Source organism: Pseudonaja textilis, chromosome 3 (genome assembly GCF_049901715.1).
Source record: "Pseudonaja textilis isolate UNSWEBS1 chromosome 3, rPseTex1.2, whole genome shotgun sequence".
NCBI lineage: Eukaryota > Metazoa > Chordata > Lepidosauria > Squamata > Elapidae > Pseudonaja > Pseudonaja textilis.
In genome coordinates, this window is record NC_141992.1 from 35,757,268 (window position 1) to 35,775,215 (window position 17,948).

Sequence of the window (17,948 nt, forward strand, 5' to 3'; positions counted from 1 at the left end):
TTATTTTCCATACAGGTACTTGATTTGGAAGGTTCAAGACAGGTATAAGCTATGATGGACTGCATTGTTACAGTATCTGTTGTTTGTCCTTAGATAGCTCAAGGTGCTTATAGTCATCTAGAGTCATGATGGTGTAGTGATTAGAATGCAGTATTGCAGACTAATTCTGCCGACTGCTAAGAGTTCAGTCCTTACAGGGCTCAAGGTTGACTCACCCTTCCATCCTTTCAAGGTTGGTAAAATGAGATCCCATTGTTGGGGGCAATATGCTGACTCTGTAAACCACTTAGAGAGGGCAGTAAAGCACTATGAAGACATATATAAGTCTAAATGCTATTATTATTTTTTATCTGTGAAGCTCATAGTGGTTTCAGGCTGGGTTCCTAATGGAATCATCTTTCCCCAGTTGTTTCTATCTGTTCCATCTGGTCCAGCAGGAGGGGCATGTTCCAGGGCCTGACTGCTAGGGAGTGTCAGCTGGTGGGACCCAGGAGAAGAGGCTTTTCCTGCCATAGTGCCTGCCCTCTGAAATATAATCTTTCCAAAGATCAGATTGGCCCCAACCCTGCTGATCCTTCATAAAGCCTCAAAGATTTGGTTTTGTGCTCAAGCCTGTGGGTCTGGTTGTGAGATGGAGCCTGCTTGTGTTGACTGATGTTTTGTAATTGTTCTCATCTGCTGCTTTGTGTGTTTTTATTATTTTTAATATTGTTAGCTACTCAGAGACATGTATTTGAGATGGCAGCACTGTAAATTAAATAAATAAATAAAATGATTCAAAATATAGTATAAAATGTGTGTGTGTATGTTTGTTTGCCCACAACTCCTGTGAAAACTGTAGCTTAAGATTTGTGCTTTTCCATCATTTTTTACATTAGCATTGCTCCCAAATTCAGCATTTTAATACTGATCTAGTGACTTCAATCCTTTATCCCACGAGGAACTAGAACTGATACTCACTGCATAATCCTTTTACAAGAAGAATCTGACACAAGTTAGATTTTGTGCAGTACTAAACTGTAATGTGTTTGAGATGTAGTGTTATAGATAAATCTGGCTATTATGTTTAATAACTGGAACAATGTATGAATCCAACAGATATTGCAGTTCTAAAGTTAGACTTTCCATGACATAGGCATTTGCATGGTGACAAGTATATAGCAAAGTGTGTCCTGATAAAACTACAGGGAAAGAGAAAAAAGAATAAATAGGCTGGTCCCAGGTAAAACCTGCAGATGTGCTGACTTCTGGGACACATGTACATGTGGTAGGTTTACAAATATGCCTTATACATAAGGTTGTACAGCAGAGGGAGGAACTTTGAAATGAACCAAGCAGCATAATTTATCACATGAAAAATCTAAGGATTTTTTTTTCTGAAGGCAGTAAATGAAATGAAAGAAACATATATATGATTCACTTTGGCCCTGACAGCTATTGTCTGGGTCTGGAAGAGTGAGCTCTCAGAAGGAAAAACTATGTAAATGAAGAAAGGCATAACAGAATAAATAGCCCCAGGCAGCTGTCAGAATTGATATTTTGGGGGCTTTCATATCATTTGAAAAATGAAAATTTAGACTGGGCCAAAAATAAACATAGGTATAAAACTGAACCTCCCAAAGGAAATAGCCATTATAACTTTTGGAATGCACAGAATTGGTGATAATTAGGGAACTAGAAAAAGGAGAGCTGTATTAGTTGCTGATGGCTCAAAGTACATCTTTTTCAACTAATGAATTTTGTTAAAAGGCATAAACTTTGGGGCTTCTGGTATGAGTCAAAACTGACTAAAGATATTTCTGAGAATGAGACAGATGATGACCACTGCGAAGAACAAAAGTAAAGTATGTAGACTGATTCTTTAATTCTCTCCTGAGAAGGAGAGATAGGAATATTGTATACCAGTAGTCAGAATGGGAATTTCTCATGAAACCATAAAACATGGTCTTCTGCAGGACTGAGTTCCAGGAGCTGAAGGAAACAATATATGTTAGCTTTTCATAAGTAAAGCCAGCAAAACTCACTTTCTAGTCACATTTGGTTAGAATGTTCAATTTATAACCACTTTATGGATATTACAGACCTTCAAAACTGTGAGCTTGACACAAGGTGAATTTTATCATTTTCAAATTTAAGAAATTTTAAATAGAGCCTTAAGAATTTAAAATAATATACAATTGGGAAAAATATAAAAAGGATTTTGATTTAAAATCCTTTTTATATTTTTCCCAATTGTATATTATTTTAAATTGTATATTATTGTATATTGATTTAAGAAAGTTTTAAACAGATTGGGAGACCAGAGACATTTGGAATATTGGTTATATATTTGCATCATATATATCATTTCCCACAATTATATAATATACTTGTGAGAAATGACATATTGGGAAGTGAGGCTTGATTAAGATTGCAAATGGACCCTGGGGAAACTAATGGACCAGATAGAAGAATTAAATGACTAAGCTGGCAGTAACATTTTCTTATGTCAAAGAGTTATTTTATTTAAGCAGAGCAGAAATATTAATAACTTATACCTCAGAAAGAATAAAAATTTCAACGGATAAACTTTTAAAAGAAAACAAAAACTTTAATATAACCTCTACCTGACACTGACATTATAGAGTTTGAAGGCAAGAAAGACAACAAATCTAAGATTACCAAAATTGGAATACAAAAAAAAACAAAAAATCTGGACATGGAATATTTGTGACAAAACATTGTGGCTAATGCCTCTTCATAGGATTTACAAAGTAAGCCAACAAAAGCTTAGAAGACTCCTTTTAAAGGCCGAAACGTGATAAAAGATCAAATCCTGTGATGGAATGATGTAAAGATTGAGATTCTACATAGCAAAAAGAAGGGCTATAAAGTTGGACTCTTGACCAGGGATAAACTATTTGTTTGATATTTCTGGTAACCACTAAAGCAGGGGCCGCCAAACTTTTGGACCTCAGGGACCACCAAACTCATAATTTTAAATCCAATGGACCAGAGACCCTAAGAAAATCCCAAAAACAGCCTGCAGGAAAATTCCCCACCCCATTTTCCTACTGATAGATCATTCTTTATTTGGGGTTGCAGGATACCATCTCCAGCTCTGTTCTTAGTGGGAGAGAGAGAGAAAGAGAGAGAGAGAGACTTTTGGCTTCATGCAAGGAAAGCAGAACTAGCAGCAGAAGTCTTTCTTTCTCTCCTCCAAACTCCACCAAAAATGAGTCTTTGTGAGACTTGTCATGCCAGCGCAGCCTCTTGGAACAAGATGCCTTGCAGAGTCCCAAAGACTCATTTCTGGCAGAGTTTGAGGGAGAGAAAGAAAGACTTTTGCTGCTTTCCTTGCGTGCAGCCAAAAGCAGAAGAAGAAAGAAGCGGAAAAAAGTAGCCCCGTGGCCAGGCCAGGCATATGGGGTAAGTGGGGCAAGTTCCTCCCCTCTGCCCTTTCCCCCTTCCCCTTAATACCTCATGTTGTTCACAATGCAAGCAACACAAGCCTTGTGTCCCCACACAGCCTGGATTAATTGCTTTGGGGGTGACATTTCTTTGCGGACCACCAAAATTTTCTCACGGATCACTGCACTAAAGGACTTTTTGCTGAACTAGGATTGAAAAGATTATGATTTCTGAATTGCATATAGATTAAAAGTTAGGTTATGAGGAGATTAGATCTTTTTTATTTAACTTTAATAAAGGGTGAAAAGTTAGCATATTAGCTTATGTGTGATTCATTCTTTATTATTTTCTTTGTTGCTTCTTTCATTTTTCTGCACCATCTAAACTTTTCCTCTTTTTTCCTAGTGTGATTTATTTTAGTTGGTATTATGTTTATCAAAAACTTCAATAAAAGTATTAATAAAAGGCTTTTGTGAAGTACATCAGTTTCATCGGAGAGAGTAGACTAGATAGGGTTTCATTGAAGTGAGGCACTGGTAGATTGGGAAGAGAAGACAGATCGGTTATGTAAATACAGATTACATTTTAAACAGAATACAAAATCCTTATCTTCTGAATATATATATCTCTATACACACACACACACACACAACACACACACACACACAATTTTTATATAATACGGTAATAAAAGACAATATAGTCTTTTTCCCAATGATCTTTTTTGAGTAGAATTGGAAAACGTTAAGAAACTCTGATGAAAATGTATCACTTACTTGGCAGGTATTCCTCTTTCTGCTCTTTCTTTCTATCCTGCTGCTTTATAGATGATTGGAATATAAAGATCTTTGGCTTTTTGCCAACTCAAGACCTCATTTCAGAAGTGCTCAAGAATTACTGAATGATTCATGAATCTTAAATTCAGGTTGATTGCTAGATAGAGATCCTATTTAACTTTGTATGTTCAGTCTGAAGCTGCCCTTTTCAAGTTGTTATTCCATTTCTGCCAGATGTGGTTCATAATTTTTAGCCAAGAATTCTTTCTAATGTGTTATATTTAAACGAGGAAGGATATTTTTATGTAGAAATACTGATACATGTGTTAATAATGTGTTTTGAGATGTGAGTTTCCCTCAGTATTTGAATAGGCTTGAATGTGAACTCAAGCATAGCTTTTAAAAAGGTTATGCTCTTTTGTTCTATGGGATCAAAGTTTGTCTCTTTGGCTTTAGCTTTACATAAACATTGCTTGGCATATGACAGAATTCCTAGTAATAAGAAAAGACATTTCCTATTGATCCTTCACCCCTGTAGATCCTTGAGCTTTGGGAACTGATCCAAATATTATAGAATAATGGGTTCCAGAAAATATTTCCAGATTATGGATTGCTGCCTACAGGCAGACAAATTGGAGGGCCATGAAGGATATATTTTCCCATGCTAAATTTTGTGAAGTTGTTCTAAACTATTTTCTTATATCTTAGGCCTGTTACTGCCATCTTGTGGTTATATATAGAACATACCAGAATGTTTGATAATAGTGGCAGAAAAGGTTTGAAACAGGAAGCTGGAATTGCAGTTTGTTTTAAAGTGCACGTTGAGTTCAATCACATTCTTTATTAATTGCTTTACCATCTTCCAATTTATCAGAGAAAGATTGACTGTGAAGAGCCCCTTAATGTCATTCTTTACAAATGCTTTCTCTGTAAGTTCTTGCCATAGAAACTTCATATTATTATACCACTTTTTGTATTTTATTATAACCCTTTTGCTGTAACAAGACTATATAAACCAGTCAAGAGTGCTGGTTTATTGGAGTTGAATATAAGGGTTTTTTTTATATCATATTTAGGAAGAGTCTATTTTGCCCTGTGAAGGGACTCTGGGCAGCGCACAATAAAAGTTGCAGTAAGCAAATAAATAAATAACCATTGCAAATATTCCTCAAGTCTCTGAAATGTTCGTGACATTGATAAATGTTGAATAATGTTTGCCTTAGTGGTTACTGTGAATCTTCCACATCATTATTAATTTATCAGAATGATTTTCTTTCCAAAATATTTAATGCTTTCTCAAAGTTGCCAAGTGAATACCTTGAAATACATTTATTCTGTATATTTTTATCTCATTTTCCTCCAGGGAGCCAAGAATGTGGATTCTAAGTTGCATCATTTACCCAGCATCACAAGTGACAAATATTGTTTATCTTGGCTATATTGATACATATCATATCAGCATTTTATTCCATTGTGTATGAGAACAAAATAATAGAAGTCCTTCAATTATAGCAATTCTATATCTCTCCCAGTAAGCACAATGCTAGAGAATCTCATTAGAAGCTCTTACAGAAGACTCTAGTTAGAATTTGTAGGAGAAGGAGTGGTACAACCTGTGGGGTGGAGTTAAAAGAGAGATCAGCCTAGAATCCATATGTAGCCACAATCAAATTAAATCTGACTTCCCTTGAATTCTATTGACCTTTATCTAACCTCAAACAGGTGTTAACTGTTAATTGAGAAGATTTTTGTACATAGGCATGATTAGCAATAAATCTATTTTATTGGATCTTAGTGTGGACCTGATCCTTTGTGCCTGACAGAGTTGAAGCCTGGACTAGCCAAGGAAAAATATTGCTGTGTTTTAAATTCAACTCTCATTTATTCTTAAAGTTAAATGATTCACCTCTGGACCAGTCCAACCTGTGGTAAATGGTCCTCTTGGCAAGAATGGAAACTAATCAGAGAATGTTCAGTCATATTACATTTTTGTGCAGTTATAATTTATAAACTATAAATGTAAATAATATCAGTTTTAAACAGCTTTAACCGTACATTCCCATAGATCAGGGGTCTTCAAACTTGACAGATTTAAGACTTGTGGACTTCAGCTCCCAGTCATTCCTCCTCCAGTTATGTTAGCCTAGGAATTCTGGGAGTTGATGTCCACAAGTCTTAAACTTGCCAAGTTTGAAGACCCTTGCCATAGATGATAAAGTATCTGTAGAGACATATTACCTGTTACAAAGTATTATGCTATGTTGTAAAACACAGATAAAAGTGAAATTGACCATCCAAATCAGGAAGTCTTTTTTCTGATTTATCTGATGCATCAATGGGTCTCAGGAGTTGTAGTGGTGATACAAATTGCTGAAGCTTTCCTTTGCAGCATTCATTTGCCATTCATTTAATTTTTTTAAAAACACATTAGGTTAAGCAGGAACTTTGGGATGTGCTAAGGAAGATTTCAGTGAGTGTGTGTTGCCCATTGGATATAATCAACCAAGATATAATCTATCCAGTGCACAATGCACTGGTGCCCACTTTTCAAAGTTGTACATTTGAGTTACTCTTTGTCTTCTAAGCAACATCTATCGTTAATCTGCTTGCTACTGGAAATATCCATTTAGCCATTTATAGACCGTTGAGTACTTTCTTTTAAGGCATAGATCAGGGCTGTCAAACTCCCGCCCCACGGGCCAGATGTGTCATGCGCTGGCCATATCCATGTCCAATTTAGCGAAGGGGAAAAAGTCCCGATACATCATGTGATGCCACCATGATGACATGAGTTTGACACCCCTGGCATAGATAATAAGAGATTGCATGCACAGATCCTTACCCTATAAAGCAGTCTTTACAGACCTTGAGTCATCTAAGTAGGGCCTTTCTGAATCCTAGCTAATGGCATAATAAATACAGCAACACATAGATATATACACAAACACTGATAAATACACCCACTCACCCTCCTAATAAGCCAGTACAGGATCAGTAAACAGAGATTTTGTTTAATTCTGATTTCCTCAGTGAGCTATTTTGTATTAACTACCCACAGGAATCTTTGCAGGGAAACTACTGTTTTGGATGCTGCCTACCTTCTGTTCATTTTCTGCAGCCCCGCATACAAACAAGCCTTGTCTTCCAACAAACCATGCCATAGTCTCAACAGTTTTGAAGCACGCAATTCTTCTTCATGAGAACTGCTGTCAGTGAGAATTGCTGTCAATGACTACTTCAACTTCAACCACAATAACACACAGGCAAACAATAGATACAAACTCAAAGTAAACCACTCCAAACTCGATTGCAGAAAATACGATTTCAGCAACAATGCCTGGAACTCACTACCTGACTCTATTGTTACATCCGCAACCCCCAAAACTTTAATCTTAAACTGTCTACCATGGACCTCACTCCATTCCTAAGAGGTCTGTAAGGGAGTGTGCATAAGTGCAACTGTGTGCCTACCGTCCCTGTCCTGCTGTGCCATTTATTTATACTCATTTATTATGTATATACTTATACCTGTTTATACTTATATGTTTATATGTTATGTTCATACTTATACTTGTTTTCCCATACATGCTTGACAAACTAAATAAATAAAAATAAATACATAAAATAAATAGAACCAAAGACCTTCTTAAAACCACTAGATCCACGTTCAACAGATAGATAGAGCGAGAACAATTCTGGTTTGGAGAGAATTATGTCTCCACATTTTAAATCCAACTTCAAGCCACTTATTGGTAGAGTCCTAGTGTGAGGATAAAATAATTGCTTAAAACTATGGTTTTCTAGCTATTTGTTAAAGTTGTTATGTAAAGTGTATGATCTTTCTTGAGATCAATACTTCAGTTTTTGATTGAAGCAACTCCTAGTTTTTGCAAGGCTTTTTAGTTTTGCTGGCCTATCCTGATGATTCTTGGGAGGATCAGATTGTTTTATTGAAACACTGACTTCTCTTCCCTGTAAATGTCATTTTGCAATCAGGTCTCAGTTATGGACATCTGATTAATTGCAAAATTGTAATGAATGTAACCCAGCTGGAACTTGGGGTCTCCAAGAATTTGATAACCTGGTACTGATACTAATATTGTCAGTGAAAATTTCAGAAGTATCTATGTACAGTACTATAAGCAGTCTATAAGGTACTGATCTTCAGTATCCTTTCTATATTTCATTGTAAGGCAAATCAATATCTCTAGAAGGAAGGCAGCAGTCTTTATATTAAGTTACACATCATTACAGCTATGTCTGTTTAAGAAAAGAGGGAAATAAATGAAATGCGCAGGCATTAAGTGAGGCTTTAGATAAACCCCCTTTTCCTGTTTCTGATTTTCTTTTACAAAATGAGAACAAACTGCTCAGCCTTTTCTGATGGCATTCTGCTTTTCAAAGATGAAATTAAAGCCTATTTTTGCATTATCTGAACTGGTTATCTGCTTGGACACTTTTTTTGTGTGTCTTATGATCTGGCTCTTTTTAGAACAAAATAAGATATCCGATTGTCAGAATTTGTGAAACTTGAATGTTCTGCTTGGTTTTCCTTGCAACCATCCTCAACAAAGAGGAAAGAGAATACAGCAGTGGTCCCCAACCTTTTTTGTGCCGCGGCCCGGTACCAGCATCACAAAATCATCCGCGGCCCGGTACCAGCATCAGCATGCATGGCAAGGCGAGCTGAGCGACCGGCCAGCCAGCCGTCCCCCACTTCTCCCCGCCACCTTCAACTCCTCCTTTGTACCTGTGTCGATGGGCTTCACGACGGCTTTGGGACGGTCACTCGGCTCGCCTTGCCATGCGTGCTGAAAGAATCCTCGCGCCTTAGTTTCATTCGAAGCCACACACCCCCCCGATGAAACTAAGGCGCAAGGATTCTTTCAGCACCCAAACGCCGCTTTCTACCCGGAAAAGCTCACCGGAAGCACTTTTTCATCAAAACAAGATGGCAGCGCCCAGCAAACCGGCGGCCCGGTAGAAATTGTTCCACGGACCGGTACCGGTCCCTGGACCGGTGGTTGGGGACCCCTGGAATACAGTATTTATAATCTGTCCATAACCAAATAATTGGAATCAGAACATACATTGTGGAGCTGGATTGTGGAGTTTTTGAACAGTAACCAATTAACATTAATAAGTGCTGAACTGCTCTTTACATTGAAAGAAAAGAAAATGCATGCCAATTTCATTTATGAAGCTCAGTATACTACTTTTCTTCATGACTGAGTTAAGATGCAGTCTTCCTTGAATTGACGGGAGGGGGGAATATCAGTATAATTTGCTCTGCCCAAACCATCAAGCTTTCATTTGCCCCAATAATGGTTGTGAATTGTTTGGTGCTTTCAGCTTTACTTGGGAGGATTTAACGGCAGAGCAATTGTGTGATAGTCTTTGACCTTTGTCTCCCTCCAACTCATGGTTACCAGCTGTTGAGGTGGGGGAGCCACCAATAGCTTTCATTAAGACAAGGTAGAGAAGATTTGGGTTAATGTAGGCAAGTTGTTGCAAGTTGTTTTGTCACTGATGTGGAGATGCTCCGTGCTGATACTTCTCACTTGGATGTTTCTGAACATGTGTCTAAAAACAAAACAAAAATTGGACCTCTGTCGAAAAATAGCCAAGCTGACACATTGGTAATGTAGGTGGAAGATGAACCAAGATGAAATGAGAGGTGCCTTGTTGGGCTGGAAGGGAAAACTGAAACTATTTTAAATCTAATCTAAGACTAATATTAAAAAATTCACTCCAGCTCCCAAATATTCAAAATCATTAAGTGCCCCCAAAGGATGCGAGTGTTGGCAGTGATTAGCTAGTCTGATGTAAAGAGGAGAAAATGCTGGGAATCTCATATGCATTTCTACATGATGTTAAAAGTTGATTCCACTGCCCTAATTTATCCATTGCAGGCTGTAAAAAAATAAAACAGATTTTTTTTTACAATTACATTTTTCATATGGCTAATTTGATACATTACTCCAACAAAATGAAACATTTCAGGCTGCAGTTCTGAAGATACACTGGATCTTCTTCCATGAGAATAAATAGAAAAGTCCACCCATAAGAGGTTCTGGTTTGAATTTACATTCCTAGCCACAGCAAAAACATTTTACAAACAATTTTACTCTAGTGCTAGAATTTTAACATCATGTTTTTCAGATCAGAGTGGAAAGATAGGAGTTATTCCAATACTACTCGCTTCATCAAAAGATAAAAGCCACAATAGCTTCCTTTGTCCCACCCCATCCCATAGGAAAACAGCAGGGCATGGAAAGAGCTCTGCAAAAGATAGCAGAGAAGCCTGTTGCACCACAAAGCATTTATTTAAAAATAAAAGGGGAGGGCAGAAGAGCAGCAGGTACTTATGTTTCTTAAAAGTAGAAGAAGCTCTTTCCAATAGTTTTCTCTTGGACCCACCACCTGGCTATGGTGCTCCCAGATTTCCCTCTACACTCTTCAGTATTTTCTCTTGCATATGCCAAGATGCAATCATTGTGTTTGTTGATACTTCCATGTACTTTGTTATAATCTACTCACAAACACAGCTGTCTTATCTTAATGACATAATCCATCTGGGCAGAAGAGTATTTATTTCTCTTCAATACATACATACACTGTACACACAAACAGATTGTTCACTAGCAGTGTATCAGTATGTCCTGCAAAGCCAAATTCTAGCCTCTGTCAAATTATCTGAAGTGTAATTTATTCATATTCATTGACTGCTTTTGTATTACACACATAGACACAAACACAATTCTGCTCTGTTTAATGTGTTACAAGATTTTTCCATCCACTCCTAATGTAAAGGATCTTCATAAGGTTGGATATAGATGTTGACATGCAGGTGCCACTTTCATTTAAGTCCCAAGATAGATTTGAAGAAATATCTACTTAAATGACCATTAACAAACCAATAGAGAAAGAAAAACTGGCGATAAGTTGGCATAGAACGGGTAAGAAAGAGGCTATTTTTAGGTTAACATCTCCACTAGTTGCTCTCTTTGCGCTGCTCAAATTACTTCATTCATTCATTCATTCCTTGTGAAATTTGGTAGCCTCATCTTAAACCATGATGAGATCTTGAACATAAAAGTCTCACAGTGTGTTACTGCTCTTGAATGTGCAAGATTTCCAGGTTCTCTCCGAGCTCACTAGAGGCTTGCTATTTAAAATAAATACAGATTTGAAATAGCTTTTGTGGGACTGCAAGCATAGTTTAATGAAGGAATAAATATTTTGACATCCCAAATCTGCAGATTGTTAAGTGAATGAGCAATAATTTGAAAAAGAAACACAATTCCAGTTCATAATCCATTGTGTGCGTGAAGATTAGAAGTAAAATTAAAACCTGTATTTCAGAGCCAGAAATCCAGTCTTGTTCTGTCCCATTGTTCGTCTCCTAAAATGTAAAATTTATTGCTTATATATGGAAACGCTAAACTAAGCTGGTTAAAGATTCCCTAGTAACATTACCAAAAAATATTTCTGGAGCAGCTTTTATTTGCTCTTGATTCCCTACCATGGAAGTTACCCAAATGTTACAACCCCCTCAGATCCTACAGCTTGAAATAGCAAGGTAGTTGATTAAAGACAATAGTAAAATGACTGTTTTACCAAAGAGATATAGATTCCAATCTATATCTGCATACTTAATAAATCCCAGCTGGGATTTATTAAGTACGCAGATATATAAAAACAGTATGCTACACAAACTATCTACTATTGGTAAGTTGTTATTATACTGTAGTAAAACAAAAGTTGTTGATAAGTGATGATCACCCCTGATAGGAATTGTGCTTAAGCAGAACATTTCTACTTGTAACTTGCAGTCATATCCTCAGTATACCTTCTTTGACCGATTCTGGATGCCTACCTATATTCTAGGTTCTGCATAGGTGTAGCTGTGGAGCAAACTAGGCATTTTTGCTATCTTCCATCGACTATCATCTAAGCTTTACAACATTAATTAAATTAAACTTTTTTTTCATATTTATACATTTGGATTGTACTGTTGTCTCTAAATAAACAGGAAGTTATCCTTTATCAGGGCATTTGAGAAATTCCTTTTTCTTCCTGGATCCTTTGATTCCATAACTATACAGAGGGGTGCTCTGCTCTGCTATTCTGGGGAGCAAAACTTCACATTCCTGCACAGAAAGACAGATTGAAATTCTTTAGAGTAATTCATATCCCAAGTAAGGAGTTTACCTGATGCTGAGAAAACCAGCTTCAGCCACTCATTCCATCTGAAGTCAGTTGGCTGATTTCCCGAAGTTCCCATTATGATTCCTGTTTTATTACTGGGGTTTTTTAAAATTCACATTCTTCTTTATCACTTCTTTTCTTCCACAGTGACAACTTCAGATTTTCTGACTAGGTCGAGCATTGCTTTTAAAAACCTTTCAAGTGTGGCATATGATTGTATGTAGGTTGGGCTTCAAATTTGATTGCCAAGAGGATTGTCTCAGGCCAGCTAAGACAATGCAGAGTTGAATTGAATGGGGGATTATTAATTAGCTATGTGGTCACTAAGACTTGAAAATGATTTGATGGCACAAAATCAAATTATAAAGAGGAAAAATACAACTGTCTAGCAATATTTAACTCTTGTTTTCCTATTATAAAATATGTAAAAGAAGTATCTACTATACTATTTAGATTACTAAATCAAAGATTACTAATTTTCATTAAGTAATAGTCAAATCCATTGTATAGATGCCTTTCTATTGATCACTCTATTCTGTAAGCTAATACAGTTGTTGCCTATCACTGGACAGACTTATGATGCTGTTATTAGAATCAAACTTGGAAAGGAAAGAAGATCAGGATTACAGCTGGCAAGGACTATATCATGCAATTTCCCTGTCTGTCTAGTTCTGAATGTGTGTGGTCTATATGTCAAACAGTAATCTTGCTGTATACTGGAATGGAAACTAATTCAGGGATGATTCATAGAACATTTTATGAGTTGGTTTGATAACCTGTGATATGCAGTCCACTTTTAAAAAAATCATGTATGTGCATAGATATATTTTTATATCAAATCATGAACCTATTGCAAAGCTCAGAAGAGGTATGTTCTAATTTTAAGAAAAAAGGGGGAAATCCCTATAAAGGATCAGTTATACCACTGAGTCCAAATGCTCATATGTGGACATCCAAATCAGTGCGTCTCAGACAAATGTCTGTCGAGCTTCCAATGAAACATAACCAAGCTCATTATCCCTTGGGCTAATTGGTTCTATTTTCAAATTGCTATTTTTGTTAGGAAGATTTTTCTAATATGAAGTCTGACTTTGTGCAACTCAAATCTGGAATGAGAGAGAGCAGACCTTAAGCTTTTCTGTCTGACATCCCTTCAGATGTCTGAACTGTTGGCATGTCTGCTCTCAGACATCTTTCCGTGACAAACATATACTACCCCACAGTAGCTGAATTTACACCACACACTTCATTGTCTTTTTGAATTAATCCATTTGGGGGGATTGCACAATATCTCAAAATAGAAACAACTAATTTAATCCAAATTTACACAGAACACTAAAGTTCCAACAAAATTCAAGTTAATTTAGCTTAGCATGTTGTGCAAATGCAAGCATGGTTTAATTAAGCAAACCTATATCCTCAATTCCTTGTCAACTGTCTTCCCTCAACTGCCTTTCATTACTGGAAAGGAACTGAGCTAAGAGAAGACAATCCTGGAGTGAGTGACAAAATGGAAGAAATGGTAGAAAATAAGGAAACTTCTGTAGTTGTTGCAGAACATGTGCTTCTTTGTTAATAGACTCCAGTATCTGGTTTTCTAAGTGACATGTCTGCATTTGGGCCACTGCCTCTGTATTTAGTTTGGCTTTTTCAGAAGAGCTTTGAGCTCTTTGGTTTGTTCTGATTTCATCAATTACATTTTTTTCAAGTAATTTTATTCTGCAAGGTATGTTGACATCAGTGTAATAATAGAGGATAACAAGCCATGATCATTTCTATGGAATGTAGCCTAGTTCGATCAACTGGATCTCAGGGCAGACAATACAGAATTTACAGAAGTTCTGCTTCTGATGCCTCGGTAGTCGGTCAGTAGTGATGTGTAAGTTAGTTGTTTTAAGAAATTATTTTGTTTGCAAAAAGGGCAGATATTTCATGCCCCATACATATAATGCTATAATTAAGCCTATAGAACAGAAAGAAGTTTTTTTAATGTAACAGTGAGAAAATATCTCTCTTCATTATCTATCTATCTATCTATCTATCTATCTATCTATCTATCTATCTATCTATCTATCTATCTATCTATCTATCATCAAAACAGAAATATTTTTTACTAACAAAAATTAGTTGTTTGGATAGACTTTGCATAGACAGTTACACCTGGACTTGCAAATTTCTGTATTGAATCTGAAACTTGATCGAACTTAGCTTGGTCAAAGGATATACCATCATCTGAAAGGGAATATGAACAAGTGAGAAAGGTAAATACTATAATTGTGAAAAGCTGGGCATGAGTATGGTTGTAGCAGGTGATAAGTAGTCCATGAATGGACAGATGAAAGTCATGCAAGGACTTTTGGAATATGTGGAAAAATTGTACACTGTCTGAGTGATACCATGTTCTTTCAACATAATATCAATCTTGAATATATTATCCATTTTCCCAATAGACCCTGAATCCCAGAGAAAGAGGACAGTACAAAATGTGCTTGATCTGCGGCAGAACCTTGAAGAGACCATGTCCAGCTTACGGGGCTCCCAAGTAACTCACAGGTGAGATCTGTGCTCTTGGTTCCCTCTGCTCTTGGCTAAAGCACTGAAGTGACGTTTTAGAGGATTAATATAAATCAGTTGGCCAATTTCTGTTTGATCTTTTATTAAATCAAAGGGCAAAAGCGCTAGCATGGCTCATTTGGTAAAATTCAAAAAGCACCTCTATCCTAAAGGATTAGGATTTTGAAAAGCTGGCATTAGAAAGGCGGATGTCCTATTTTTCATATATGCTGTTCTTTTCTGCAGACTCTAACATAAGATGCTGATTTTATAAAATTATTCAGTTCTGTTAATTAAGTCAGTTCTGTTCTTTAATCTTGGGCCTTCCCTTTTCTGCGTGCTGTGATCTGTGTTAATAGTATTAGGATGTATTTTGATGTTGACAGCAGTGCGATTAGCCTGTGTTTTGATTCAGAAAGTCAAGGCACATTTATTCGAAAACACAAATATAGTGCTCCTAAAAATAGAAGACTATTTTCACCAAACCCTAACCCTAATGTGTTAGGTTTGTTTGATTTAATCTGATGTTTGAACCTAGCTGCTACAACTTAGCTTTACACGAAAACCAAACTGTTATGACTTAATCAACAAACCATGGTTAAAATATTTGGTTTTATCAATAATCTCTATAGTCTTAAGGATGATGGACTTGTGAAATTAGCACACAAAGCTGGAATCATAGTGCTCCCATTTCTCAGCCCTAAGCTTTTGGCAGCAGCCTCTGGGTAGTAAAACTTTCCCTTGGCTCCCTATTGTCCAAATGAGCTAATGCAGTGACAGCAGCTTTTTGGTCCTCCAGTGAGCAAACCACAACTATGTGTCAATGTAATTTGGTGGAAACAAGAGAAGGAATTGGCTGGCAAGGTGATCATTCTCCAGGCACATGGAAATGGTGATCAGATAATTTTTTTGCCATCTTAGGGAATGAGGAAAACATGGTTACCATCAGCTCACTTTTGTGCTCAGTTCTATAGTTTAAATCTCTTGGATCCCGAATTACATTATCAGCTTTGCACTGGAGCATGGATACTGACTTTAATAATACACCAGTACAAAAGGAGATGCTTAACTATAAAGCTTTACTGTCTGACAGTGTGAATTTAGTTTCTTTCTCAAGTTGCTCATTAGCTCCGGGTTGAGTTTGAAGTTACTAAAAGACAGCTGGAATCATTTGAATACATTTTGCACATAAATCCATATATTAATGCAGGTCACAGATTGTGTATGCAGGTCACAGATTTTGTGTGTCTATGTGTGTATTTGAGTGAACTTCAAGCAGGGGTGGGATGCTACCAGTTTGGCCCAGTTCTATAAAACCGGTAGCTCTGAAGAGCAGCAGACAGTGAACTGGTTCGGTGTCTGCTGGTCTGTTTGGCCCAGCCACCCGTCCGGGCTCTTGGCTGTCCTTTATTTCCTGCTTTTTCAACCTAAGATGCTTTGCGCAGAACAGCTGAGGTTGAAAAAGCAGGAAAGAAGAGGATTTTCAAATGCTTTCAAGCGCTTGCCAGCTGTCCGGGTGGCACAGTTGAAGTTTTAGGAAATGGTCTACAGGCGTGCGCAAAATGCACTCTCACCAGGGGTAGGATTCTACCTGCCAGAGAACTGGCTAATCGTGCCACTGGCTGGCCTCGCCCCTCCTGCTCACCTGGCATGCACACCATCAAACTTGCTATTTTTCCCTTTTCCCCCCTGACCATCAGCTGTTCTGCTGTGCCGGGAGATTTAGATTAGCTAGGAAGCAGGAAACATCAGATTTCTTGCTTTTTAGCTAATCTAAAAGCAGTCCGGAGCCCGAAGCTTCTATTATTCAGTGCACTCAGGTAGCAGATGGCAGCAACACAGATCTCTAAGGAATCTGTGATTCTGTGAGCAACTCAATCTGCCTGCCTGCTCTGCCTGATTTTGGGTAAAAGTTGCTCTTTTTTAAATGAAAAATTCAATATTTACGTACATGGTGTGTAGTGAGTTAATTTTGTGAGTTTGCTTGCTAGCAAATTTTATGAGTTTGCTAGCAAACAAATTTTATGTGACAGACTCAGGTAGCCGATTGCAGAAAGAGATCTCTGAATTAATCTGTGATTCTGTAGCAACTCAAACTGCCTGTCTGCTTTGCCTGATTTTGGATAAAAGTTGCTCTTTTTAAAAAAAAAATTCAATATTTACATAAATATTTATAATATTTACAAAGAAGCCATGCCCAGTCATCAAGCCACGCCCAGCCAGTCACATGACCACCAAGCCACACCCACAAATTAGGCCACACCTACAGAACCAGTTGTTAAGAAATTTGAATCCCACCCCTGACTTCAAGTAATAACTGACTGCTTCTCTAAATGCAGTGCTCCCTCAGTGTTGCTCAGTTGGTGTCTTAGTTTCTGTCCTGTTTTATACCACACACCACAAGAAGGGATTCTGGCTCACAATATAAAATAGAAGTCTCACACTGACTGCCTCACTCCGTGTAGGGTGGGAGCTGGCAGATGAACTCCACCCAGATGAGTCACTACAGCACAAGATCCAGCAAGGGAGGACTGCTGGGCTGCTTCCAGATGATTTGTTTAGCTAAGTGTGCTGGAGGTTGGATCAAGAGAGATTGCTTCATGGAAGAAATCCAAGGCATTTGTTTCTTCTATAGAAGGCTAGTTTTGAGAGAGCTCGGCTAGCCAAGAGGAAAAGCATATGCATCTTGAGAGATGAGAAGATGCCAATATAACAGAATCTCTGTACATATCATTGACTGCACATGTGTTTTCTGCCAGATAGATTCAAGGCAATCAGTTTCTTTAAGGATGTTTAACAGCTGCATTTATGCTTATGCCCATCAGGAAGCCAATCATTCATCCATTCATTGCTTGTGATGTATGCAAGAACTAGGAAGAAATAGGTTCTAAAGAGTAGCTATTTTAGTCTCTTGAAGTTGAACCAAAAAGAGTATTATGACACTTATTGGTCTAACAACATAGGTATTCAGAGACTGTAATCTCTTCTTCAGATTCAAGGCAGGGATAGTCACTGACT

The 17,948-nt window shown here is 37.4% G+C and overlaps 1 protein-coding gene across 5 annotated transcripts in view; it reads left to right on the forward strand.

Annotated features, from left to right (window-relative positions):
• The window catches only part of NAV1 (neuron navigator 1), a 249,009-nt gene that overhangs the window by 125,457 nt on the left and 105,604 nt on the right, over positions 1 to 17,948 (forward strand). For all 5 annotated transcript variants that reach the window (XM_026713013.2, XM_026713016.2, XM_087929272.1 and 2 more), the window contains one exon: positions 14,828 to 14,930. In XM_026713013.2, the coding sequence (XP_026568798.1) occupies positions 14,828 to 14,930 (103 nt within the window). The remainder of the gene's footprint in view (positions 1 to 14,827; positions 14,931 to 17,948) is intronic.